Source organism: Monodelphis domestica, chromosome 5 (assembly GCF_027887165.1).
Source record: "Monodelphis domestica isolate mMonDom1 chromosome 5, mMonDom1.pri, whole genome shotgun sequence".
In the NCBI taxonomy this organism is placed as follows: domain Eukaryota; kingdom Metazoa; phylum Chordata; class Mammalia; order Didelphimorphia; family Didelphidae; genus Monodelphis; species Monodelphis domestica.
Genome location: NC_077231.1, coordinates 268,736,207 through 268,762,379, shown reverse-complemented (window position 1 = coordinate 268,762,379; position 26,173 = coordinate 268,736,207). Strand labels below are relative to the sequence as shown.

At 36.0% G+C, this 26,173-nt stretch overlaps 2 protein-coding genes across 3 annotated transcripts in view; both read left to right on the top strand.

Annotated features, from left to right (window-relative positions):
- The window catches only part of STAM (signal transducing adaptor molecule), a 96,075-nt gene extending 75,811 nt beyond the window's left edge, over positions 1-20,264 (top strand). For both annotated transcript variants that reach the window (XR_008912436.1, XM_056800145.1), the window contains exons 15-16: positions 18,898-18,983; positions 20,071-20,264. Coding sequence is in view for 1 of the 2 variants with exons in the window: in XM_056800145.1 (XP_056656123.1) it covers positions 18,898-18,960 (63 nt within the window). In the remaining variant the exon portion in view is untranslated. The remainder of the gene's footprint in view (positions 1-18,897; positions 18,984-20,070) is intronic.
- A 2,088-nt stretch (positions 20,265-22,352) lies between these two features.
- The window catches only part of TMEM236 (transmembrane protein 236), a 41,695-nt gene continuing 37,874 nt past the window's right edge, over positions 22,353-26,173 (top strand). The window contains exon 1 of the mRNA XM_003342068.4: positions 22,353-22,679. Within this exon, the coding sequence (XP_003342116.1) occupies positions 22,423-22,679 (257 nt within the window). The 5' untranslated portion in view covers positions 22,353-22,422. The remainder of the gene's footprint in view (positions 22,680-26,173) is intronic.

Below are 26,173 nucleotides of genomic sequence, written 5' to 3'. Positions count from 1 at the left end.
CTGAACTCCAAAAGGGCTCAGCCAAGATGTCTGAGCCTGAATCAACTCAAGGGCCAACTCACTGCCAAACCCAGACAAATAGCTGCCTCCATGCCAAGATGTCAGAACACTTAGCATGCTGCCAGCCAGAGTCACCTCTCCGGGGAAAGAGGCAGAGAGAGGAAGTGACGTGCCTTATATAGATGCTTTTTACGCCACTTTCCTGCCACTCATCTGTACCAATGATAACTTAGTTTGACTTAGGACAGCCCAGGGATCTGTCCACTGTTTCTGATCAGTCATTTGCTAGCACATGCCCGTGTAATGTGGGTGTGCACATTCCTGGGTGCTAGACCAAGATAAGATGGAGAGAATCTAAAAATCACACATCCCTTGATATCACTGGTCCTCCTTGAAACAAAGAATTAACGCCTAATAAAATTGAAGACTCAATTCCATAAATTATCTGGTTAACTTCCCTTTAGGTAATCCTTAAGTCCATAATGTTCTTTAAGGTATGTAGAATCTTGGATTTAGAACTGGAAGAATCTAACACTCTAACATATAAAGAAATTGAGGCACAGAGAAGTATAGTGAGTTGCTCTGAGTCCAGTGCCATATCTGTAGGCCCCACTGTCTGCCTCAATTTAAAAGATTTTGTTTGTTAGTTGATGCTTTTATTATACGGTGTATTCTATACACATTTTATTATAAAGGTAAAGATCCTTGATATGTTCCTTTTAGATGAATCTGCTCTCTTTGGTAGTAGCCACATTATTTCTAGCACCTTTTTCTCATCTGTTTTTTATTTTTAATTTTGAATAGATATATGCGTATTCTTGTATAGCATGTTTTGGTACTTGCTATTTCCTAATCTCTTGATGAAGTGCCTTATCAGTTATCACAGTTCTTAGGCATTGTAAAGAGATCCTTGGGCTGATACATAACTATATAAGATTCTTGAATATTTTTACCTGTGTGTGTTCTGTGTTCTGTGATGTATAGTCACCTTTAGTAAGAAGTTTTGCTGACCTCCTCATGTTTACTCTCTAATACACTCTTAATGTATTATGTTATCTTTGAAGAAATTATCTGACTTGCTCTTTAAGCTGCTGTTCTGAATATTTTCATTTGTTAAATTATGACTAAAAGATTATGACTGAATTTTTTTTTCACTTAAATGCCACAGAATAAAAGAGTTGGAAGGAGCCTCAGAGCCTATCTAGAACAGATTTTATATAAGGAAATGTATCTTGTCTTCTTTAAACTTATCACCAAAATATTCTATACACATATCGGCCACGTCACGACCGCAAAACTAGTTGGCCACTCAAGAAAACAGCTCTGGTGATGTTCAGCCTCTTCTCAGACGTAATTCTAAGTGACCCAACAATTTTCAGAAACCTAGTCGCCTTTTCCAATGTGGAAGACAAGAGAATATTCCTGAAGGCAGTTTCAAAAGCAAGTTGTTTAAAAATGTGATCAGTGTCAGTTTAGTTGGTTAAGTGTGCAATGTGTTTACTTTGAAGGGGAAAACAAACATTTGCATGTATAAGTTCTGCTGTGTTTAAAATAATTTTTGTTTCTTCATAACTCAACCTTATATTCCTATGCTCTTGAAATAAGTTTGGAGAGGCGGTTGGAATGGTCTTTTTCTTGCATTTAACTTAAATATGAATGCATATGAGTTAAATTGAAAATCCTTACACTTAATAAGTATTATTAGTGTGAACTTTACCAAGTCATTGGATATCGGTAACAGTTTAGTTACTACATTATCTTTTTGGAAATTAAGGAAGAAATTAATAGATTTTTCCACGACACTAATAGTGAATTTGTGAACTAAAATGTGTTTGAAGTGTTGAGAGTCTGTAACTCATAAAATATTGAACTAGACCTACCTAATGCTTTTAAAAATTCTTTATGTAAGGGAGGTTGTTATTGAGGTAAATTATATCAAAAATAATCTTACTATGTGAGGTCATATATAATATGTTATTCTGACCTACCTCTGATACCAGCCAAGGTAATGATAATTTGATAATCTTTATTAGTTGAGAATAGAATCTGACCATCTTCAAAAAAGAACTGAATTGCCCCCAAAGAAGCCTCCTATTTATTTTTGCTACTTAGTTGCTCTTCTCACATGATGTTCTATGCCAGTTTTAGAGAAGAAACTTTTTTTTACAGATTATTGCAAGGAATAAATTTTTCTGATATTAACTAGTGGAGGGAGCTTTAAAAAGTAATTGTGACAAAGGAAGACTAGGAATTTTTTTGTACTATGGGTCAGTTTATGTCTGTTATATAAATGACTTACTAGATTGACTGTATGTAACAAAAGTATCTCCCTATTTGCTCATACTAGACACAATCTTATAATGGAAGTTTGTTATACTTTGAAATATTAGACACTAATATCAAAAGTAAATGAAGACAAATAGTCATTTCTTTGTAGTTTATATCCTTTTATAATTCTGCAAGGAACTCTCAATTATATCCACATTAATGTAGGGGAAAACTGTTAAGGATAGGGTAATCCATAAAATAATTTCTATTTTTATCATATTTGATTCATTACCTTTTATTTTTCTTTTTAAAAATAAAGTTATACTATATATTTTTTTTACATCAGCCAAAGTTCTGTATCTCTACCCATGATCTTTCTAAGAAAACTGTCCTTTATAGAAGAGAATTTTTGTTTTATTCTATTTCAGTATAGGTGTGTGTTATTCTAGAAAGCTTGTAGTTCTTCTGATAAAACAGTGAAGACTCTGTAATGAACTGTATCCAAAAAACCGATAATGTTTTTTCAGTTTTGGCCTTCTTTACTTTCCCCATAAGATCCTTTCTTATTTCTCATTCTGTGCAGAAAACAGCAATACTTCTGTGATTTATTCAAATCTCAAGCCAAGATGCATTTATTTTGCTACTTTTACTTCTAGGGTAAAGGAATTTACATGTTTTCATTTAAAAGACCCCCAGGCATGCAGGTTGAATGCAATTTAAGTACCAAAAACTCCTCAGTATCTAATGCTACTAGAAGAAAGCATTTTGTTAACAAAATTATTTTCTTCTAGTAATGGATGGCTCTTCGTATCACATTATTAATTTGTTACCTACATAAGACTATGCATTTTATAGATCTTTTCCATCTATATTAAAGTACCTAATTATATGTTTGCATTTTAGTTGGGGAGGAAGAATGAGCTACTAACTGAATTCTTAACAGATTATTGCTCCTTAAGGACCTGGACTTTTTATTATAATTTAGTGCTAAGCACAGTGCTTGACAAATAATCATTGTATAAAAGTCTTATTGATTGATAAGCAGCAATTATTCTTCACTGGAATGTGGAAGAGAAGACTGATATCATAATCAGGGGTATGCTGGAACCAGTCCAGAGCCATTGTTAAATTTTCATTGGGAAGTCTGGGAATATAATTTCCACAAAATTCTAATAAGCTCTCAATCTTTTACTTTCTGTTTGAATAACCTTGGAAAGTATGAACTCCTGAAGAGATTCTTTAATATCTGTAAGGCTTAATGTCTCATGATTTTAGTATTGATTTTTGAAAAACAATTATATTTTTATATGGGTGTTTGCACCATTGTTGTTCAATCATTTCAGTCATGGTTCATTCTCCACAACCCCATTTAGAGTTTTCTTGGCAAAGATTTTGGAGTAGTTTGTCATTTTCTTCTCTAACTCATTTTGAAGATTTGAGGAAACTAAGGCAAACAGGGTAAGTGACTTGCCCAGGGTCAACAACTAGCAAGTGATTTGAATTCAGGAAGACAGATGAGTCTTCCTGACCCAGCACTCTTTGTCTGTTGTGCCACCTTGCTGTCCCATTTTCAGCTTTAGTGGCAGATAATATTCTTTGGAATATGTGTAGATTCAAACAAAGAGGTATAAGTTTTCATGAGATGTCATTAGCTGCACTGGAGTTAAATATCCTCTGGGCAACCCAACACCTTAATCTTCCTGTTCAATCTGAGGCAAGTCAAACTTGCCATCCTTTAAGTCCTCCTGTTTATCTTTAAGTAACCAGAAAGCTTCTGACACTAGAGTACTTTGGATTCTAAGTATTAGTTTTCTCCTCAGAAGTTAGGTGGTAGAATGAATTCGTCATGTTTATATCAATGAAATTCTAATTTTTTACCAAAAAAAAAAGACCAAATTAATATTACTTAAGTGCACTGCAATGTGAAAAGACCAGGAAAATTTTATTTTATTTGATAATGTGCTCCCAGAATTACATCTAAATATATTTTAAAGAAACAATTAAATGTATTTTTTCCCTAATAAAACTTTGTGCGAATTTGAAGTTAGGAACCTTCTGGTAGGTGGACCAGGGTTCTAGGATTCTGACTTATAATTTTTCTCATTTCCTTGTTGAAAGAATTGAAAATATAGATGTTGCAATAGTTTTTCTTGAGGTTTATAGTATAATTGTGAAGTTTTTAAGTTTTACTCTACATGTGCACATACTTCATAATGTTACTTGGTTAATAAGAAAGTCTTTTATTTGGCCAAAAACATTTATTTTTAAAAATAAAACTAGCTTTTTTGCTTTGAATGCAAAAAATCTGAAATTTCATAATCATTCAATATGTGCTATAAGTTTGTTTTTTGCATTTCTTAAACCCAAATAGTCATATAAGCAATTTATATTGTATTTTCTAAATTGTATCAAGGATAGTCAATGATATTTGTAGCCAAAGAAATGTAGTTAGCTCTGTTTTTGCCTGGAGCATAAGGGGAAAAAATGATGAATTAACAGACGCGAACTTTGAAAATGTATTCTTCACTTTTAAGTAATTGATGACCCCAAGAAAGTTAAAATTGAATAACAAGTGTTTTGTGTTAGCATACTAAAAGTTTCTATAATAACAGATTTCCTCCTGAAGTGATAAAAGTAAAACAAACATAAGTATATTTCTATATGCTTTTTTCATTCATAAGCAAAGTAATTATGAAGCTTTTATAATTGGGTAATTCATCCTTATGCCATAAAATATGTATTTTGAGGAACAAAATATGTTACTTAGATGTTTTCAGGGTCAACATGCCTATGTTTAACATAGCAGATAAGAACAGGCTTTCGTATTTATAATTGTCACCTGAATGAATGTAGTTTGTAGAATGGTAAACTTAGGGTCTTTTATCAGAAATGAATCAGCCTAAAACTCAGTAGAGGGTTATAGTGCAAAAATAACATGTATATTTCTGTTATTTATAGGATTAATGGTAGTAGCTAACAATGATGAATTTTACACCCCCCTCCTAAATCTATTTTGATGTTAAGATGAGTCTAGATTTCTAAGATAATTATTCCAATGATTGCTTCAGACTGTTTGCTTAGACATTGCCTTTAAAAAAATGGTGCAGATGAGTATTGAATTACATTCTAATTTTATTAGTTCTCATAACACATTTCCCCAGAACTCTAGAATATAGTTGGTTTAAAGATGAGACCCTGAGCAGTAATTCAGCCCAGTTATCAGTCAACCATTATCTTAGACACACATATATATAATTATAGATACTGTCAAATTGGGGCAGAAGCTTGCAGAAAATTTTAGGATCAACAGCAGTTTCCTAAACAAGTAGATACTTATCCAGTGACTGATCATTGTCAGTTTTTAGATTATAGGTGTCTTTTTCCTTGTTTTTCTACTAGAAGACCAAATGTGAAAGACTTTCAGTTTGTAGGAATGTATTCTAAAGGATATTTGTACACATACATGATTTAAAAATAGATGCCATTATAAGCAAATGCATTATAAGTTTGACTCTTCAGATTTAGAAGATTAAGTTGTTGCAGATGAATAGTTAAGTGAACATGGTGAATGGTGCATTTGACAGCAGCCAGATTGTAATTACAGTGATCCCTCACCTATCGCTGGAGTTACGTCCTAGAAACCCTTTCAATAGGTAAAAATCCACGAAGTAGTAGCGTTATATTTATTTTATTATTTATATATATTTTAAGGCTTTATAAGCTCTTCCCACTCTCCTGTAAACTTTTTCCACACTTATTACCCTACAGTCACTAAGCCAATCAGTGCCCAGTATATAGAATGCAGTGCTGTGGTTGGTCACCTTTTATTCCATCAGCCAATAGTGTGCTGCAATAAGGAACTCCGTGATACAGAATTAGAGATATATATTTAAAAAACCTGTGATACAGTGAAGCTGGGATAAGTGAACCATGATATAACAACTGTTATAAAGTATTTTACAAATCCATCAGCCAGACATGTTCTAAACATTTACTGTGTGTTAGGTACTAAGCTAATCACTAGGGATATGATGTCTAGGAGGGACTTTAGAGGAAATTTGATTCAACTTGATTTGCTATATAAGGAAACTGAGGTTCAGAGATGTTTAATGCTAGCATTTAAACCCAACTCTGGGCTCTGAATTTGTATTTCCCCTGCACTGTATTAGATGGAGATTTCTACAGTCATGTTCATCAGTAGCCCCAGCTCTATAAAATACATCCTGCATACACCAACTCGGCAGAGTTTCTAGTAGCTCTGGAATTAGATAATTCAGATGGCAAGAATGCAGAAAGATCCAATGGAATCTTCAAGATCCAAAATAAACATGTTAATAAGAAATACCGCCTCCCTAAATATCATCCCTTTGTCCTTTGCCACTGCTGGGGAAACCTTACCCTAGATCAACACTGGAGTAAGGGAAGAATTAGTATGAAACTTGAAATGTGGCTTCCTTCAACATTCACTTGGAGGAAAGAAAACCAGCAGGTAGGAAAGATTTCTTATGCTGAGACATCTATAAGGTGTTGGGTATCTAGATTAGTGGTTATACAACTCCTTCAGACCTCCATTTGTGCTCAGTTTCTCATATGTTCCCCTCATCATCATCATCCTCTCTTTGTGGGATGCCAGTCCTTAGTACAAATGTCAAGAAAAGATCATGTAAACTTACTGTTTCTCTGAAAAAATATCTGGCTGTATAATCCATCTTGTTCAATGGATTATATGTGTGCCACTTAGTAATGTTTAATTCCTGAGAAATACTTTGCTCACTAGTACTTTGTGTAAATAATAGCTTTCTTTACTTCTTTGGTATAGATTTTCATGCTCTTTCAACTAGGAGGAGCTTTTGTAACAGATTTTTGCGTGTGTGTGTGTGTGTGTGTGTGTGTGAGTGAAAGAGAGTGTGTGTGTGTTAAAGTGGTTAAAGTATTTGGTTTTGGAAGGACTCTTGTTGATACTGAAACTTAAATTTATTCTCTACTCTGGCTTTAATTTATAATAACCATTCACTAAAATAAACCCTGCTCACGTGCCACATTTTATTTACATGTACAGACTTTTGGGTTATATTTAGAGATTGCATGACAAATGTGACTGGAAAGATCACCCACCTGGACTTCAGTTTTCTCATTTGTCAAATGAGAATTTTGAATGGCTTTCATCTCTTCTGGATCACCTTTAAGGACCTTCTGGTCCACCTTCTGGATCTTTAAGATTCCACTGGGAATCTACATCAAATAGGACAATAATAGGTTCACCTGAGGTGATTACCGTTGTCATGGATGATGTCCTGAACTAAAGAAAGCCTCTAAATAAAAGGATTCGTTTTTGGTGAGATCTTCAAATGCTCTTCCTTGCAAATAACTTGTACTAATTGTTTCCAACCCTCCCACAAGATATCAGTGTTTGCTCAGAAGAGATCAGCTTAATCACTTACCCTTTAAAAAACAGCAAATGGAAACCACTTTGCCCAGTTTCCTCTTTCAGTTAGGTGGCAGTTCACTAATTTATAGGTTTTAGATAGACTCTGAAAATGGACCAGATGTTCAGATTAGAATTGGAGTCATTGAATTTCATCTCATAAACTGTATTTGGTGATCCCAAATGTGTCAAAAAAGCTTGTCTTTTGCTCAGTTGCTTCACACAACTCTAATAGAATGCTACAGTCTCAGAAGAGTATATATAGGTGACCCAAAGGGCATTTGAAGACACGTGGTGGACACAGCATATTGTCAATTCTGACTCACTTATGAAAACTGGTTTAAGACGTCAAGGATGTGCATAACTGGAAAAGGGGTAGGCTGGTTATGAAATGTGAGAAGTGAACAATGTGGACAACATACAATCTAGCTCCTACATGCCAAAATAGTGAATGAGCTAGAGGTGGTTTATCAGCTTACCCTGTGGGATGTGCTATGAAGAATTGGCTGAAAAACATGAACAAGGGTTGTCCAGAATCAAGAAAAGTGGTAGAGTTACTGTTCCACACAAGAGATTAGATTCATAGAAATATATTTAGAGGAAATAAAGCCCTTAGAGAAAGGCTGTTAATCAAAACTAAGAATGCTTTTGATGTGTTCAACACTTGAGATTTCATATAGCTAATTAATATTTAACAACTAAAGACATTATTTCAGAATTATGAACTATATAGGGTCTTCCAAAGGCTTAGTATAATTGTAAGCCTTAAGGTTTAACTTAAAGCTGTACTAATACTCTTGAGATCCCTTGTGCTTGAACCTCAGTAGCCAAAGCAGATCACTGAAAATATGAGTTCTTTCATTTCCAGAAACAGGCACCTTCTTCTCCCAATAGCCTTAGTCTTTGATCAATCATTTGATAAGTTTGGAAGCTAAAGTCATCTCTTGGCAATATGGAATTTTATCCAAGACAATGAAATAGAAATATGAATATTTCAGTGATTTTCAAATATCAGGATTTTGAAAGAACTCCGATTACTGGTTTGTCAGATAACCTTCATCCCCCTAATTACTTTGCTGTGGCATTTTTATTTCAAAAGATAGTTTGGATTTTGTTCATTTTATTATTGCATTGGGCAATTAGGTGTAACAGTGGTTGGAGTATGGGACCTGGAGTCAGGAAGATTCATCATCTTTCTTTAAATTGACCTCAGCCACTAGCTTTGTGATCCTAGGCAAATCACAACTCGTTGCCTCAGTTTCCTCAGATCTTCAAAATGAACCAGAGGGAGAAATTCCTCCATGGCAAATCATTCCATTATCTTTGCCAAGAAAACCCAGAATAGGATCACAAATACATGGACATGACTGAAAAACAACTTTGCAAAATTATTGATAGCATTTGCCCTGTTATAGTTCTGTATTAAGTGAGTACCTTTGGCTTTGTGCACACACACACACAGTAGAAAAGTGATAAGATCCACAGATGGAAGGACATCCTCTCCAATTCATGCCAGTGAATGAATTTGTTAGATGTTTTTTTGTGGCTCCCAGGCATCTGCTCTCTTCTTTGCCCATTTCCCCTCCTCCATCTCCCAGAGAAATGGCACTTAAGGGGGAAGAAGACTGACCAAAAACTACAGTTCAGTTGTCTTATAGCTTAATGGACCTGTGTGATGGGGAGGGGGGATAGTCTTGTGCTTTGGGTAGGAAGAGTCTTGGGGGGCAAGACAGAAAGATGGTACAGTGGGGAGCTTGATGGGATGATGCTACAACTATAGAAATAAAGGAACTTGTGGAAGATGTCATAGGGTGAGAATCAAGGGAAACAGACAAATGTCAGGTGAGGAAATGCTACAGGCTCCCTGAAGAAACTGGTGACAGCTACAAAACCAGAACCAGCACAAAGCCAAGATGTAGTTGTCGTGGGGAATCTCCTGGAGGTCTTTCTGCTAAAAGTAAAGCAAGTGATAAAGTGACATCTTAGAGTGCTGGTTTCTTAGGAAAAAATGGGTTCAAGTAACCCCTATCACCATAGTTGTGTGACAGTGTCCTGTGCTATTCATTGCTAATGTGCTGCAGCTCACACCCTCTATATGGCTCTCCATTGATCTTGGAGTGACCTTTAATTCTCTGCGAGCTTTCATTCTTTGGGGACTAAAATATACCATGACTTACAACCATGTAAAATTACTTGAAAAATAGATGCTAAAAAGAAGGTCTTTGTTTCAGGTAGAAACCTAGGTCTAAAATGTTAAACCTAAGGGAAAACTAAAATTTGGAATTAAATATCTCCTTTTGATATGTGGGAAGTACTTCAAATTTTTCCAGAACTCTATTGAAACATTCTTGGTAAATCTTCCCTCTAGGGTGGATGACTATGACTATAAAGTATTGAAGCTTAGGTAGTTTTGTTAAATTGCATCCATTTTCATAAATCAATAATAAAGGTTTTCAATTGAGGCCCTTCTGTGTAGGGACAGAGGGGTATTGCATGATTCAAGTAAAACTGTCAGATAAATGAGGAAAGGAATGAGTTGTATTCTCATTAAATAGAAAATCTAAGAGTTTTGTCTGAATGATATTTCTGGCCAATGCTGCTTGAATAATTTATCCCTTAGAGAGGTTTGAAAATGTTTTAGGGTTGTGTAGTAATAACTTACACTTTATAAAGTATTCTTCCAAAGTCATTTCAAATATTCCATTTCATTTGATTCAAAAACCTTGGGAAATAAAATCACAGCATTAAGGAGTAGGAAGGGATAATAGAGAATCAAATCCTGGAGTTTGTATTATACCCATTTTATTGCTAAGGTAATTTTGGGTATGGAATGAAACAACTTGACTCAGGTCAAATAGATGGCAGGAATAGAACTATGTTCTTAACCCCTTATCTAGAGGTTTTTCCTTATCACATGTATTGCTTACCTCTCCTTTTTTTTTTGCATAGATTATATCATCCAAGTGATGTATGACCAGAAAGGAAGTGAGCTGGTAGTAATGGAGCTAGCAAAGGATAACAGTCTGTGCATTATCCTAGTGCCCACAGAATACCAAAAGGCCTACAGGAAAACACCTTGTATTTTGGTTGATCCTCTTAAGGATTTATGGGAGGATGTGGACAAGAATCATGCAGGATGAGAATGTGTCAGGTTGTGGTCTGTGCCATTGGAGGGGATAAATTTATCAATGAATTTATAGCTTTGTTGAATATCAGACTATTTTTTGCATGCATGAAATTAGGCTACTAACGTTTTGATCCATCCACACTCACCTTGTGGCCAGTAGCACTCATTTAGGTTTCCGATATGTCCAATGACATCATAGGACCAGTCTTTATCCCTGTCCCGCCTGAAATCCTGGCTGCAATTTCCTTGTCTAAAATGTTTCCCTCCTTTCCTCCTGTGATTCTGAGCAGACAGTTCCATTATTCATATAGCATTTCTGAAACAACTTTCCTCCCTTTGACCAAATCCTTCATATTTTTTCATGAAAAAGACATACTGGTACAATCATGAAATAGTTGCTTAATGAGTGTTGCAGTTAAAAGTATATTATGCACAAGAGGCTGTCACTTATCAATAAATGGCACTGCTGAGATAGGATCTGGAAAAGTTTAAGCTGGGAATATAATTGAGGACCATAGAGGCCTTAGGCAGTCTGCTTGAGAAATGGCTTGTTTTCAAAGCAATTAATTCCAAATCAATTTCCTCCCTAAGCAATCTACATATAACAAGCTTTTTTAGGATTTTGATTTAAGGTTTTAAACATGTAGAATTTCAGCCTGGGATAGTGAAAAAGGCACTCATTTGTAGTCAGAAGATCTTGGTTCTAATCCAAGCTCTTTTACCTAGAGTATGACCTGGGACAAATAATTTTATTTCTTTGTGCTTGGTTTCCCAACTTGCAAACCAAGGATGTGAAGACTGGCCTCTGAAGTCCTTTCTAGCTTTAAATATATCATCCTCTGATATTTTTATCTTTAGAACCTGAAGTCTGTCGAGATTCATGCTGAAATGCACTGAGCTGCAAGCTAACCCTTAATGGCTATGTGTTAAATTGCTGACAGAGAAGGAGCATCTCTATCACCAAAGCCACATAGATGCTTCAGTCTGAACCTTTTGGGGACAAAAAGCACAAAGAACTTCACAGCATCTTTTCCCCCCAGCATTGAGTGGACTGTAAACTGTGCTCATTAGAAATGGACAGTTAGGATTAAGGAGAAAGTGAACTGCATCTTCAAGTTTCTCATATAAAAGGAAAGAGATGTATAAAAGCCATGAACTTGGACCCAGGAGACCTGAATGCTAAGCTTGCCTAATATTTACTAGATGTGTAATTCTGGACAAGTTACTTAACTTTTCTCAGCCTCAGTGTCCTCTGTAAAATGGGGGTGATAATATATGCATTTCCTATTCCACCGAGTTTTCCTGTGGTATTTTGTAGTCTGTAGAATTCTGTAGAAACCTAAAAACTTTAATAACTTAAAATTGCTCTAAGATTTTTTGATTTGTATAAAGTACAAGTTGTTAGTGTCAGTGCTGGAGAAAGAAATATCTTTTTTTTTGTGATTTTAAAGTTTTAGATTATCTAATGAGTCTATATAGGTATGCTGTATATTTGAATATATTCATTAAATAGCCAATATATAGTTTATGTAATAGATATAGTATGTCTATAAACTACATATAATTTAATGAATATATACATATTCATTAAGTGGCTAATATATAGTTTATATAACATGTGTGTCATTATTTAATGAATATATACATAGTCATTAAGTGGCTAATATATCGTTTATATAATGTATGTGTGTATATATGCTGTATATCTATAAACTATATATTAGTTATTTAATGAATGTATACATATATTGAGAGAGAAAGAGAGAGAGGGAGAGAGAGAGAGGGAGGGAGAGAGAAATAGAGAGGGAGAGAGAAAGAGAGGGAGGGAGAGAGAGAGGGAGGGAGGGAGAGAGAGAGACAGACAGACAGACAGAAAGAGAGAGACAGACAGAGAGAGAGACAGACAGAGAGAGAGAGAGACACACACACACACACACACACACACACACACACACAGACAGAGAGACAGAGAGACAGAGAGACAGAGAGAGAGAGATTGTGTAAAGGATGTCATCAGTGAAACATGGTGCCCAATGAAGATGGGACTGTCTGGTCAGAAATTTTCCATCTGTATCACTGGAAAGATTGTCGATGGAGCCTGGGGGAATTCTGCTTTTGAGAAGCTCAGGTGGGCCCTGGCTATTGCAGAACAGATTCAGAGACATTTGCTATGCTTTATAGCAGGGGTTCTACTGGGAATTCAGATCTCATCTTTTCCTGAGGTCTATTGAGGACTGAGTTACTATGAAGTGTGGTAATCATACTGGATCGCCTAGGAGGTGGAGCCTCTGCCTGTCTGCCTGACTTGGTTTCTCTTGTCTCTGGGTGTATTTCTCTTTCCCTCTCTGGCCATCTCCCTCTCTATGTTCTGCATCAAAATCTATAGGTGCCATGCAAAGAGAACAAAAAAAAAAAAGGAACTTTTCAAAGGGTGGAGCCTGGGGGAAAATCACTATAGCATTTCTTCTATTTGTCCATTTTATCAATATTTCATCTCCGGGAGCGAGGGGAAAGGGCTAGCTGTTGGAATGCCATCGCAGTGGCGGGAATACAGCCTAGTTTTGCTCGGGCTGAGGATTAGTGAGGCTTTGGGCTCCCTCTAGGAGTCAGAGGGGATACTGCAGCCTGTTAAAAAGCTAGCTCCATCAAATAGTGAAGAACAATTGGAGTCCACCACCTTCTGGGGGCTCACTCAGACTTTGCGCTCCTAATCCGACTCCTTGACTGAATTTTTAGGTGACGGCTGAAACCAGATTTCCATTCCCCAACTGAATGCCATAAGTAGATAGAAGGTGGGACCTGGAGGTCCCTTTAAATGAAGGGAAGACCTTCATTTAAAGCCTGCCTCAAACACCACCTTTCATGATCAGCCTCTTTCAGCTGGTTTCTTTCTCTATTCCTTTGTTAAATGGGTATAATGTTTACATCTACCTCCCAAGGGTTATTGAGAGGATCAAATGAGACGGGAAAGTTCTTCACAAACTTGGAGGTCCACTAGTTGCTAGTTAGCACTGTTCTAGTTGAGGACGAGTCCTTCAACTGACTAACAAAATTATAATTCTGAATAATGTTTCAAACGAATCAGATTATGACAAAATCATATGAAGAGATCATAGGTCTTATTTTTAAAGCTAGTAGGGCTAATAGCATCCTTTTTGAAAGTTCAAAACAAGGAGGGAAGGATAATCTTTGGTTTTCTTTCAAAGTATAGAATATATGCTCCAGAATGGAATATACTACAATCATCTCTCCAGGAAAAGAGGTAGGAAAATATGTCAATAGCCACTAAGGTTTGTCCCCTCTTCTTTTAAATTGCTTACTTCACTGTAGAAGGTGCAACTGGTGGCATGAAAGACATGATGTTTTCAGTGTTCTAAATGAAATATATGTAGGCAGTATTGTGTAGTGAATTGAAAGCCAACCTTGAAGCTGGAAAATGTGGACTTAAGATCTACCTCTGAGACATGGAAGTTGTGCAACCATGAGCAAGTTACTTAACTTTTTAATGCCCCACGTGACTCCATAAGACTAAAAATAATAGATGGACTGTTTGCCTATACTTTTAGAGGAAAATTTGTAAAAGGATAATAGCTTTAGAGGTAAAAATACTTTAAAAGCCATCAAATCTAATTCCTTTATTTTACAGTTGAGGAATCTATGCTTCAAAGGTTAAGTGATTTGCCCAGGGTTAGTCAGACTGTAAGAGAATGAGGAAAGATTTTAATTCAGGTCCTCTTGATTCCAAGTTCAGTTCTCTCTCCACTGTGCCACCTTATTGACTCTTATTCCTCTAGTGGAATCAAGGTTCCTTTTCTATTCCCCTCTACCTCCCAAAAGAGTAACTCACACAAAACTTTCAGAGTATTTCTGTCCAGACTTCCAATATTAACAGTAAGCTTGGGTTATGTTAGCTTCTAGGTTTGTAATTCTCCCCAAATTTATCAGAATTCAGTGGTTTCAAGGTGGTGGTTCAACATTCATCTAATTGTTTTTCTTTTTTTTAATTTAGAATATTTTCCCAGGGTTATGATTCATGATTTGCCCCCTCCTCTTTCCCTCCATCTAGCCTGAGCTGACAAACAGTTCCACTGGGTTATGCATATATCATTATTCAAAGTCTATTTCCATGTTATTCATATTTTCAGTAGAGTGATCTTTTTAACATAAAATCCATAATCATATCCATATTGAGCTACATGATCAGTCATGTGTGTTTCTACTCCCACAGTTCTTTCTCTGGATATGGATAGTATTCTTTTTCATTAGTCCCTCCAAATTATTTTGGATCACTGCATTGCTGCTAGTAGAGAAGTCCATTTCATTCAACTGTGCCATAATGTACCAGTCTCTGTGTACAATGTTCTCCTGGCTCTGCTCCTTTCACTCTGCATCACTTCCTGGAGATCATTCCAGTTCACATGGAACTCCTCCACTTTATTATTCCTTTGAGCACAATAGTATTCCATCACCAGCATATACCATAATTTGTTCAGCCATTCCCCAATTGAAGGGCATCCCCTCATTTTCCAATTTTTTTTGCCACCACAAAAAGCACAGCTATGAATATTTTTGTACAAGACTTTTTCCTTATTATCAGTTTGGTGCACAAACCCAATAGAGCTATGGCTGAGTCAAAGGGTAGGCAGTCTTTAGCTCCCTTTGGGCCTTGTTCCAAATTGCCCTCCAATTCACAACTCTACACAACCAGTAGTGTATTAGTGTGCCAATTGTGCCACATTCCTTCAAACATTTATCACTTTTCTTTGTTGCCATATTGGCCAATCTGCTAGGTGTGAGGTGATACCTCAGAGTTGTTTTAATTTGCATTTCTCTAATCAGGAGGGATTTAGAGCACTTTTTCATGTGCTTATTAATAGTTTTGATTTCATCCTATGAAACCTTCCTGTTCATGTCCCTTGACCATTTGTTGATTGGGGTTAACATTCATCTAATTGATCATACTAATGGATGCCATTTCTAGTTACTAAAAAATGAAACAAGTTAAACACAGGCTTTGTTTTATACATCTATACTTGGGGAGAAGAAACCTTGTGTCTACATGCTAGGGTTTGGTCTACACATAATTATTTCAAATACTCATAGACTGCCAGTTGTTAAACTCTTTGAGTACACTGAGTACTGTCAGAACTAACTATAGCAAACGAGTAACTAATTAGTCAAAATGTGGGTATAAATATAAAAAAACTACCAAAGTCTGGTCCTATCATCGGGATACACATAATCTTCACTGCATTCAAAGAAACATATGAATTACTATATATGCCAAAGGTCAGTCAATAAATTGGAGTTAAAAATAGAAACAGTACCTACCTATTATCTCCCTGTATGTAATTCTCTAACCAGCAGACTTTGTTCTGTTTTTAGCCTTTTTACTTCGAATTAGCCTGCTCATGTTTGTGTGATTTAGGAAAACACACTGTGGCATACTTTAATTCAGCTGACAAAATCTGCAGAGACTAAAGTTATATTAATGTCAGCAGTTTAATATAAACAGTAAGACCCTCCCCAGGGCTTAGTTCCTGTCTCTTTTCACTTTGTCTCTTTGGCTTTACTTCAATAGGAAAATAGAAACTCTTCAAAAATCATCAACTTTTTCTTGTTCTGGTTATTTTCTTTCTGTAGCAACAAACCACCATTTTCAGGAAATACTTAAAATTTATAATCTACATTATTAACATTTTCTCCATCCCTTTCCTTTTTTTCCTTTCTTTTTCATTTTTAAAAATTCCATTTTTTATTATCATGCAAGACACACTTCCATATTGGTTATTGTTGTAAGGCAGCCCTCATGCAAAACCAAAACCCCCAAATAAAACCATAAGAACCTGATGTGAAAGATCATGTGCTTTTATCCTCATCCATCCGACTCCAACAATTCTTTCTCTGCAGCAGTCCTTCAGAATTGTCCCAGATCATTGCATTGTTGAGAGCAAGTTTTCACAGTTGATCATTGTATAATATTGCTGTGACTATATACAGCATTCTCCCAGCTCTGTTTATTTCTCTCTGCATCAGTTCCTGTAGATATTTCCAGCTTTTTCTGAAATTATCCTGCTTATCATTTTTAATAGCACAATGGTATTCCATCACCAACATATACCACAATTTGTTCAGTCATTCCTCCATTGATGGACATCCCATCAATTTCGAATTCTTTGCCACCATAAAAAAGAGCTGCTATAAATACTTTTGTACAAGTAGATCCTTTCCTATTTTTATGATCTCTTTGGGATACAGACTTAGTAGTGGTATTTCAGGATCAGTGTGCTCAATTTTATGGCCCTTTGAACATAGTTCCAAATTACCTCCAGAATGGTTGGATCAGTTCACAACTTCACTAATAGGACATTAGTGTCCCAAATCTGCCCCATCCCCTCCAACATATTCTTTGACTGTTATATTGGCCAACCTGATAGGAGGTACCTCAGTGTTGTTTGAACTTGCATTTCTTAAATCAAGAATGATTTAGAACATTTTTTCATATGATTATCAATAGCTTTAATTTCTTCATCTAGAAATTGCTTGTACATATCTCTGGCCATTTGTCATTTGGGGAATTGCTTGTATTCTTATAAATTTGGTTTAGTTCTCTATAGATTGAGAAATGAGACCTTTATCAGAGAAATTTGTTATAAGATTTTCCCCCATTTATTAACTTCTAATTTTGGTTATATTGGTTTTATTTGTACAAAAGCTTTTAAATTTAATATAATCAGAATTACTCATTTTTACATGTTATAATGCTCTGCATCTCTTATTTGGTCTCTTTTCCTTAGTTCTAGATAACCAATAAAACAATAAATCAAGCATGGCTTTATAGTCTTTGTAGGTTTGTAAGGTATAAGTTCTCACACTGCAAATTTAATATTTAGCTCTAAGTGAGCCAGCTATAGCACATCCTGTACTGTGATTTTATTTTTAAAGGAAAATAACACTGATATGAGGCAACTAGGTGACTCAGTGGATGGAGCACCATGCTGGAAGTCAGGAAGACCTGTATGACCCTGTACAAGTCTCTTAACCTTATTAGCCTCAATTTCCTCATCTCTAAAATGAGCTGAAGAAGGAAATGACAAGCCACTCCAGTATCTTTGCCAAGAAAACCCCAAATGAAGTCATGGGGAGTCAGATAACAACTGAAAATGACTAAGCAACAACAACAAGCACTAATGATAGAAGAATTCATTTTTCAAAGAGCTGAATTGCTGATCAAATGTATATGGAAGGCACCATGGTAGTAGATATTGAGAGAGGATAAAAAAAAGTCTCCTGGTTTTTAAAGAGTTTACAATTTAATAGAGGAGATGATTAGATTATGCACAAGAAATTGCAATGAAAATTTATCCTCCATATTAAGGTTCTCAAATTACATTTCACTAAAGGGATCATACATAGAACAGGAAATAATTCCCATTTGGATGTTGAATTAGATTCATTGGGCTAATTTGGTCAAATATATTCACAACTATGGGCAAACAACACTAGGAGATCTTAAAATAGGCACTCAGACAGACCTACCCTCCTAACTTCTCTCTTCAATTTTGTAGGGATTTAATCTGTGATTCTAAAAGCAAATTCTCAGTCACTAGTTCTATCAGTCCATCAACAATGATCATCACAGGAAATAAACTACAGATGAGCCAGGACATTCCTGAAACATTTTGTTTCATAGGATTTGCTGAAAACAATGAACAAACCTAGGAACACAGATAACTTGACTAATCGTATAAGAGAGTTTCAATTTCCGACTTCCTATATGCAGGGAAGGAAATAGCAGTTGGGATTGTGGAGAACTGGTATTTCTCCCTGGATTGTGTACTAATCTCTATTTATTGGGGGGGAAGGAATGATGATTGCACGCATGCACTTAGAATATAAGCAAATTCTGATTGGATCTCACAGGTCTTTTGCCACAGATTAAATCTAGTTACTGTAAGGAAGCATTAAAGAAGATTCAGGACTCGGGTGATAAGAGAAATAATTCTCCTTTAATGAAAATGTCGCCATACTTTTCCTTATAGTCATTGGAACTGCCTACTCTGATCTATCATTTCAGGGTCACCATAATGGAGAGAGCTACAGGAATACAGCTGATACTGATTTGGATATCAATAAGTAATATCGAAGCTGGAGTTTTCACAGGTTCGTAGAACCTATCTTCTCCTTCAATGGGAATATTTTGTAAAAAATTGAAAAAGCGGGGGCAGCTGGTTAGCTCAGTGGATTGAGAGCCAGGCCTAGAGATGGGAGTCCTAGGTTCAAATATGGCCTCAGACACATCCCAGCTGTGTGACCCTGGGTAAGTCACTTAACCTCCATTGCCTAGCCCTTTTCCTCTCTTCTGCCTTGGAACCAATACACAGTATTGATTCCAAGACAGAAGGTAAGGGGTTTAAAAAAAAATTGAAAAAGACTGATTTATCTCATCAGAAAGCATGATAGTGTGCTGATGTTGGAATCAGGAAGAGCTAAGATTGAATCTTACCTTAGACACTTATGCATTGTAAGGTTCATTGACAAATAGCCTTGATTAGAAAAGACAAGTTTTAGGATAAGGGGAGTTCAGATGGGATGGGAATTTTCACATTTTTGAGAGACTATCAGGAAGAAGAGAGATTAACAAAAGAAAAGGGGGATGCATTAGGTATAATATATATACACATATATGAAAAATATAGATAGAAATTAGAGATTAGATGTATGAATCATTCATTCTCAGAGCTATAGTTATTACTATTATTCAAGTGACCCCCAAGATGACATTTTGAGCCCTGACTCCTCACCTAAATTCCAGATTCACATTTTGATCTAGGTGGGGAGTACCTCACTTCCCTCTCAACATTTCAAAATCAACCCGTTCAAAATGGGATTTATCATGTTTTTCTACCACAAATCTTCTGTACCTCTTTCTCCTGATACCTCTGTTTATGTTGAGTCCCACCATTTCCCGAGTCACTGACATTCAAAACCTTCTCCCCATCTATGAATCCTTCCTCTCACTTGCTCTCTAAGCCAGTCAGCAGCTAAGCCCTATTCATTCTACCTCCATAGTACCATTTTCATCCATGTCCTCCAGGGGAATTGCTTATTAAGTGTCTGTTGACTGCTATTCATTGGTGTTGCTGCCAACTTAATTCAGGTCACTTCAGCACAAACAGTCTATATATGTAAAATTTAACAAGCTATTAAAGTTTCTACTTGTGTTCCCTTTTTGTTTCCTTCTGGGCAGTTCTTCACTGCTATGCTTCAATCAAGCGCCACAACGCACTAATGAATACACCTTGACTTGTGTCCATTCCACTCATGTGCTTCCAAAAAGTCCTATGCATTCTTCCAGGTCCAGCTCCAATGCCACTTCTTCCATGAAGATTTCACTGGTTGCAATGAATAAAAATCATTTCTCCCTTTTTGGAAACCTAATAACACTTTATCTGTACTATTCTCATGATACTTATCATGCATTATCTTGTTATGTGGTTATTTACATGTTTCATCTTCCCTAGATTTCTTGGACAGATAACAGAGTCCAAGGGATAATAGATGCTCAGTGCAATTTTATGAAAAAAACAAACAAACTAAGTTATTAATGAAGATTATGGCTTCTTTTTTAGGTTTATTGAAATATTTTGTCTCCATATTACCAATATTTATAGATCACCAATCCCTCCTTCTCCTCCATTTTGTGAGATATCACTTGTAACAAAGAACCACCATCAAGATTTATTCATCATTGCTCCTCTAGAATCATGAATAGTTATGATATGGACCATAGTCCTTAGAGTTTTTTTTTTTTAAATTAAAAACCCTTACCTTCCGTCTTGGAGTCAATACTCTGTATTGGCTCCAAGGCAGAAGAGTAGTAAGGGCTAGGCAATGGGGGTCAAGTGACTTGCCCAGGGTCACACAGCTAGGAAGTGGCTGAGGCCAGATTTGAACCTAGGACCTCTCGTCTCTAGGAAGTCCTTAGAGTTTTTAAAGGTGCTTGTTTTTGACAGTTCTTTTGTGTAAATCACTCCCCTCTTCTCTTTTCATTCTTCATCAGTTTATAAAAGTTCTAAAAATTGCTCATTTTTATAATATTGACGCAACATGGAAATTGTTCTTTGGGTTCTGTTTATTTCATTCTGTATCAGTTCCTGAATGTCTTTTCATGTCTTTTGTAAATAATCTATATATTTCTTATGGGACAAAAAGACTCCATCACATTCAGATATCTCAGAGTATTCAGGTCTTATTAAATTCATGAGCATTCCTTTAGTTTCAAGGAAGATATAAAAAGAGAAGTTCCATTGAAAAATATTAGAGAATGTATAAAATATTAGGAACTTACTGTCTAAGATGCAGCTCAAAGTTATATAAATGTAACTATTTTACAGAAATGAAGACAAGATAATTTAATAAAAATGAAAAGTCTAAAACCCATAAACTCATTGAATGCCATACCAATCAAACTACCAAGGAAATACCTTTATAGACCTAGAAAAAAATCATACTAAAATTCATATGGAGGGGAAAATGATCAAATAATCTAAAAAGAGATAATAAAAAGAATTGGGAAGGAAGGAGTCTAGTAGTGCTATAGCTCAAGTGATACTACAAAATAGTAATTATTAAAATAATTTGTTGGGGGCAGCTAGGTGACTCAGTGGATTGAGAACCATGCCTAGATATGAGAGGTCCTGAGTTCAAAACTGGCCTCAGATACTTCCTAGCTGTGTGACCCTGTGCAAATCACTTACTCCATTGCCCTAGTCCTTGCTGCTCTTCAGACTTGCAACTGCTAGTTAGTATTGATTCCAAGATGGAAGGTAAGGTTTTTTTTTTTTAACTAATTTGTTACTTGTTAAAAAATAATGAGATAAATCAGTAGAACAAATGAGGTACACAAAATACAGAAGTAAATATATCTAATAACTTTAGACACAAAGATCTCAGCTATAGAGATAAGGACTTACAATTTAGCAAGTGAGTGGAAAATAGTACTGGGAAAATTAGACAACAATGTGGAAGGAATTGGGTTTAGACAAATATCTCACAACTAAGGGATATTGACTTTTTTCCCCCAAATAACTGAATTTATTTTGTTTATTGTTTGCCCTAGACATGGTGCGGTTATTCTAATAAAATTAACTATTGAACCATTGCTAATATGTCTGTGTCTCAGCTTCTTAAAGGGTTAAATGGAAATAACAAATTTACTTTTTTACTTACAAAAGAAATTTGTGTGGGATAGCTAGTTATTGTCCTAAGGACTTGGTAAGTTATATTTATAGGTACTATAATATTTGCAGTAATAGTAAATAAGTACTAATAAATATTTTTGACCAATACAAAAGAATACAGTACAAAAATCATGCCTTAGTTGACTCGTAGGTAAGTAATCTTGGCTATCACTTTCATAGATACCTCGTGGTTGTTAAGTAATGAGATCATTGAACCCTATAAAGGTCTATAAAAGAATAAACTCAGTGGTGTGTATGTGCCCTAGCAATGAACGTGACCATAGTTCAGAACAGTATCTGTATGTATTACTGATTATCTAGAGGGGAAGCTTTTTCTCCTAAGAGGTGGCTGTTTCAGAATGGTCTCCGGAAAATTAATCAAACTCTTGGTTTATGAGATCTTAGAATTTGCTGCTTTTTCCGTCCCAACACTTGTGGTGGCAGAACAGTTTGCCTTCGCCTACCAAAAGACAAAGAATTCCAATGAGAAGACATTTTATTGGCTTGTCGTGTCCATTTCCATAGCTTATGTGGCATTGGTGGCATTGCTAGTTTGGGTTCCTGTAAAAGTTCTGCTGCACAAAAAGCATCATCTCCGTTCCAAAATAAAACAATGGTAAGTGTTTCCAGGTAAGATATTCCACTAGTGGGGCAGGTAGGTGGCTCAGTGGACAGAGCATCAGGCCTATAAATAGGAGGTCTGGGTTCAAATTTGTCCTCAGCCACTTCCTAGATGTATGACCCTACAGAAGTCACTTAACCCTGATTGCCTAGCCCTGGCCCTTCTCCTACCTTGGAATCTATTCTTATGTAAATTCTAAGACAGAAGGTAAAGGTTTTGAAAAAATGATATCCTGCCAGGAAACTGGAGGTTGGGTGGAGAACTCTTAAAGTGCTTCTACCAAGTTATGAGTCAGGATTTGTTATTGGGAATGTTGGTTCTTTTGCCTGTCTTTACAACCTCTGGGTTTAGCTCAGATTGTAGTAGCAGGTATTTAGTGTTGACTGCTTTTATGAAAGTATATGTTCATTCTACTGAAATTTTAGAAAAGGTTTGTTATTTTAGAAAAATAGCTGGTAGTCTCTTTCTTCTTAAAAAAATCCTTTTCTTCCTTCTTGGAATCGATACTGTGTATTGATTCTAAGGCAGAAGGGTGGTAAGGGCTAGGCAATGTGGTTAAGTGTGGTTAAGGTTAAGTGACTTGCCCAGGGTCACACAGCTAGGAAGTATCTGCGGTCACATTTAAACTCAGGACCTCCCATTTCTGGGCCTGGCTCTCAATCTACTGAGCCACCCAGCTGTCCCCAGTTGTTTATATTTTTAACTTAAACATCAACAAATGTGAACATTTTAATATAGAAAAACCATGAAAAATTTATATATGAAACCGAATTTTTATTATGTACATTTTAAAAGTGTATCTTAAGATTAAAATGGTAGCTATAGAATTACTCTTTTTGTCAGTGTCATCTTATGAACTTCCTTCTGCTCCTTTTGTGAGTTTTTAAACATTTCAGGGATGTCTTTTGTTTCTTTTAAAATTTGCATTACTTTTATTACCCAATTACATCAATATTTCAAAAATGGTACATGTTATGAAAGTATATCATTTCGAAGGCATCTAGGTGGCTCAATAGTTATAAAGGGAGGCCTGGAGATGGAAGGTCCTGGTTTCAAATCTGGCCTCAGACATCCACTGGCTGTGAGACCCTAGGCAAGTCACTTAAACCCCCTTGCCTATCCCTTACTGGTCTTATGCCTTGGAATCAGTACTTAATATTGATTTGGAGACAGAAGATCAAGATTTCTTTTTCTTTTTGAATTGAAAAATTTTATTTAGTTAATTTAGAATATTTTCCCATGGTTCCATGATTCACGTATATGAATATTTTAAAAAAATTATAACTTTTCCTTAAGAAGGACACATTATAACTATGAATGAACATGAATTTATAATACTCTTGTTTCTTATCAGAGTTGAGAATTGACCAAGCAGATTGTACTAAATAATAGTATTGAAATGTTGAGAGGCAGCCTAGTACAGAGGATGGAAGCCTGACTTTGGATTCAGGAATTTCTAGCTTCAAGCCCACCCTCTCACATATTTTAGCTTTGGGACTAAAGACAAATCAGTTTACCTCAGTGCTCCAGTTAACTCTCTGACATTAGAATTTGCTGATAAGATGCCAATTTGCATTAGGAAAGGAGCTTCCTCCCAAGGCTCTCCCTAAACTGATGATACCACAGGTCTGTTGCTGTTGAGTCATTTTCAGAGATGTCTGACTCTTCATGACCCTCTTTGAGGGTTTTCTTGGTAAGAATACTGGAGTGATTTGCCATTTCCTTTTGTAGCTCATTTTGCAACTGAAGAAACTGAGGCAAATAGGGTTGAGTAACTTGCCCAGGGTCACACAGTAAGTGTCTGACTCAAATTCTTGGGAAAAAAAGACGCAGAAACTTCCAGATCATAGTGATTTTTAGGCCAGCAACTCCCTTTTATCAGAGAATCATGATGCAACTGGTTAGATGCTTCCAGAAGAGAGTAGGAAGGCAGGCAATTCAAATATCCATCTTTTATTTCTCTTTCATCTTGGCTAGGGATCCTATATTTTGCTTTTCTTTCATTTCTGATCAAAGGGCCTCTTCTGGACTATAGTGACATTGTGGCAGCACTCTAACTAGAACATTTGTTTCAGGAGACCATCCCAGGAAGTATACTTGGTATTTTCAAGTTTCAAATTGCTATTGCTAGGCGTGACTATTTGGAGATGATAACTGGAAAGATATCTTCATATTTATAAGGTCAATAAAAAACACCCAAGGTAGCCTCTTACTGACCATTGCTGCCATTCTGTAACCTCTTAGACTCTCTTTTGCTTTGACTTTGAATATGTCTTATATGTATCTTCCATACATATATAAAATCAAGAAAAGGGTCACTTTTTATTGCAAATTTTTATTTAATTAATTAATTTAGAATATTTTTCTATGATTACATGATTCATGTTATTTCCCTCCTCTTCTCTCTCCCCTTCCCCCATTCCCCATAGCCAATGTGCAATTCCACTGGGTTTTATAAATGTGCCGTTGATCAAGACCTATTTTCATATTATTGATATTTGCACTAGAGTCTACATCCCCAATTGTATCATCATCGACCCATGTGATCAGATTTTTCTTCTGTGTTTCTGCTCCCACAGTTCTTTCTTATAAATCCCTCAGAATTGTCCTGGATCATTGCATTGCTGCTAGTAGGGAAGTCATCCACTTCATTCAATTGTGCCACAGTGTATCAGTTTCTGTGTATGATGTTTTCCTGGTTCTGCTCAAAAGGGTCACTCTTGCATGATGACTTTGGGTAACATTTGTTGTTGTTCATGTTTCAATCTTGGTCTTACTCTTTGTGACCCTATTTGGGATTTCTCTGGCAGAGATACTGGAGTATTTTGCCATTTCTTTCTCATTTTTCAGTCATGGAAACTGTGGGCAAACAGGGTTCAGTGACTTGTTCAGGGTCACACACCTAGGAAGTATCTGAGGCTAGATTTTAACTCGGGAAGATGAGCTTTTCTGATTCCATGCCCAGCACTCTATCCACTGTACCACCAAGCTGCCCAGGATTACGTTTGTCTTGAAACATTAGAGTACTTCTATATATGATCATGAACTTGGAGAAATAAATAGAAAGTCTAATGTCTTAGTCTTGATGTTCTGGTATATAAACAAAGATGATGCAGAAGTAATAGCTGCCAAAGGATACAACACACACTGAAAACAAGAATTATTTTCACAGTGCTCTAACTGTCCTCCCCCCTTAGAAAATTATGACTCCCATATGTAGACTGAATTCATAGCTAGGTACTGCTGGTAGATTGAGCACCTGGATTTCAAGTCAGGAAGACCCAAATTCAATCCTACCTTAGACTCTGTTTGTGTGACACTGAGCAAGTCAACTAATTTCTCCTGTACTATTTCCTTAAGTGTAAAATGGGGAAAATAATTACATCTGCCTGAAAATACTGTATGACAATAATAATAATGGTTATTATTATTATATTCATTTAAAAAAAGCATTTATCCAGCACTCACTATGAGCAAGGCAAGGACCT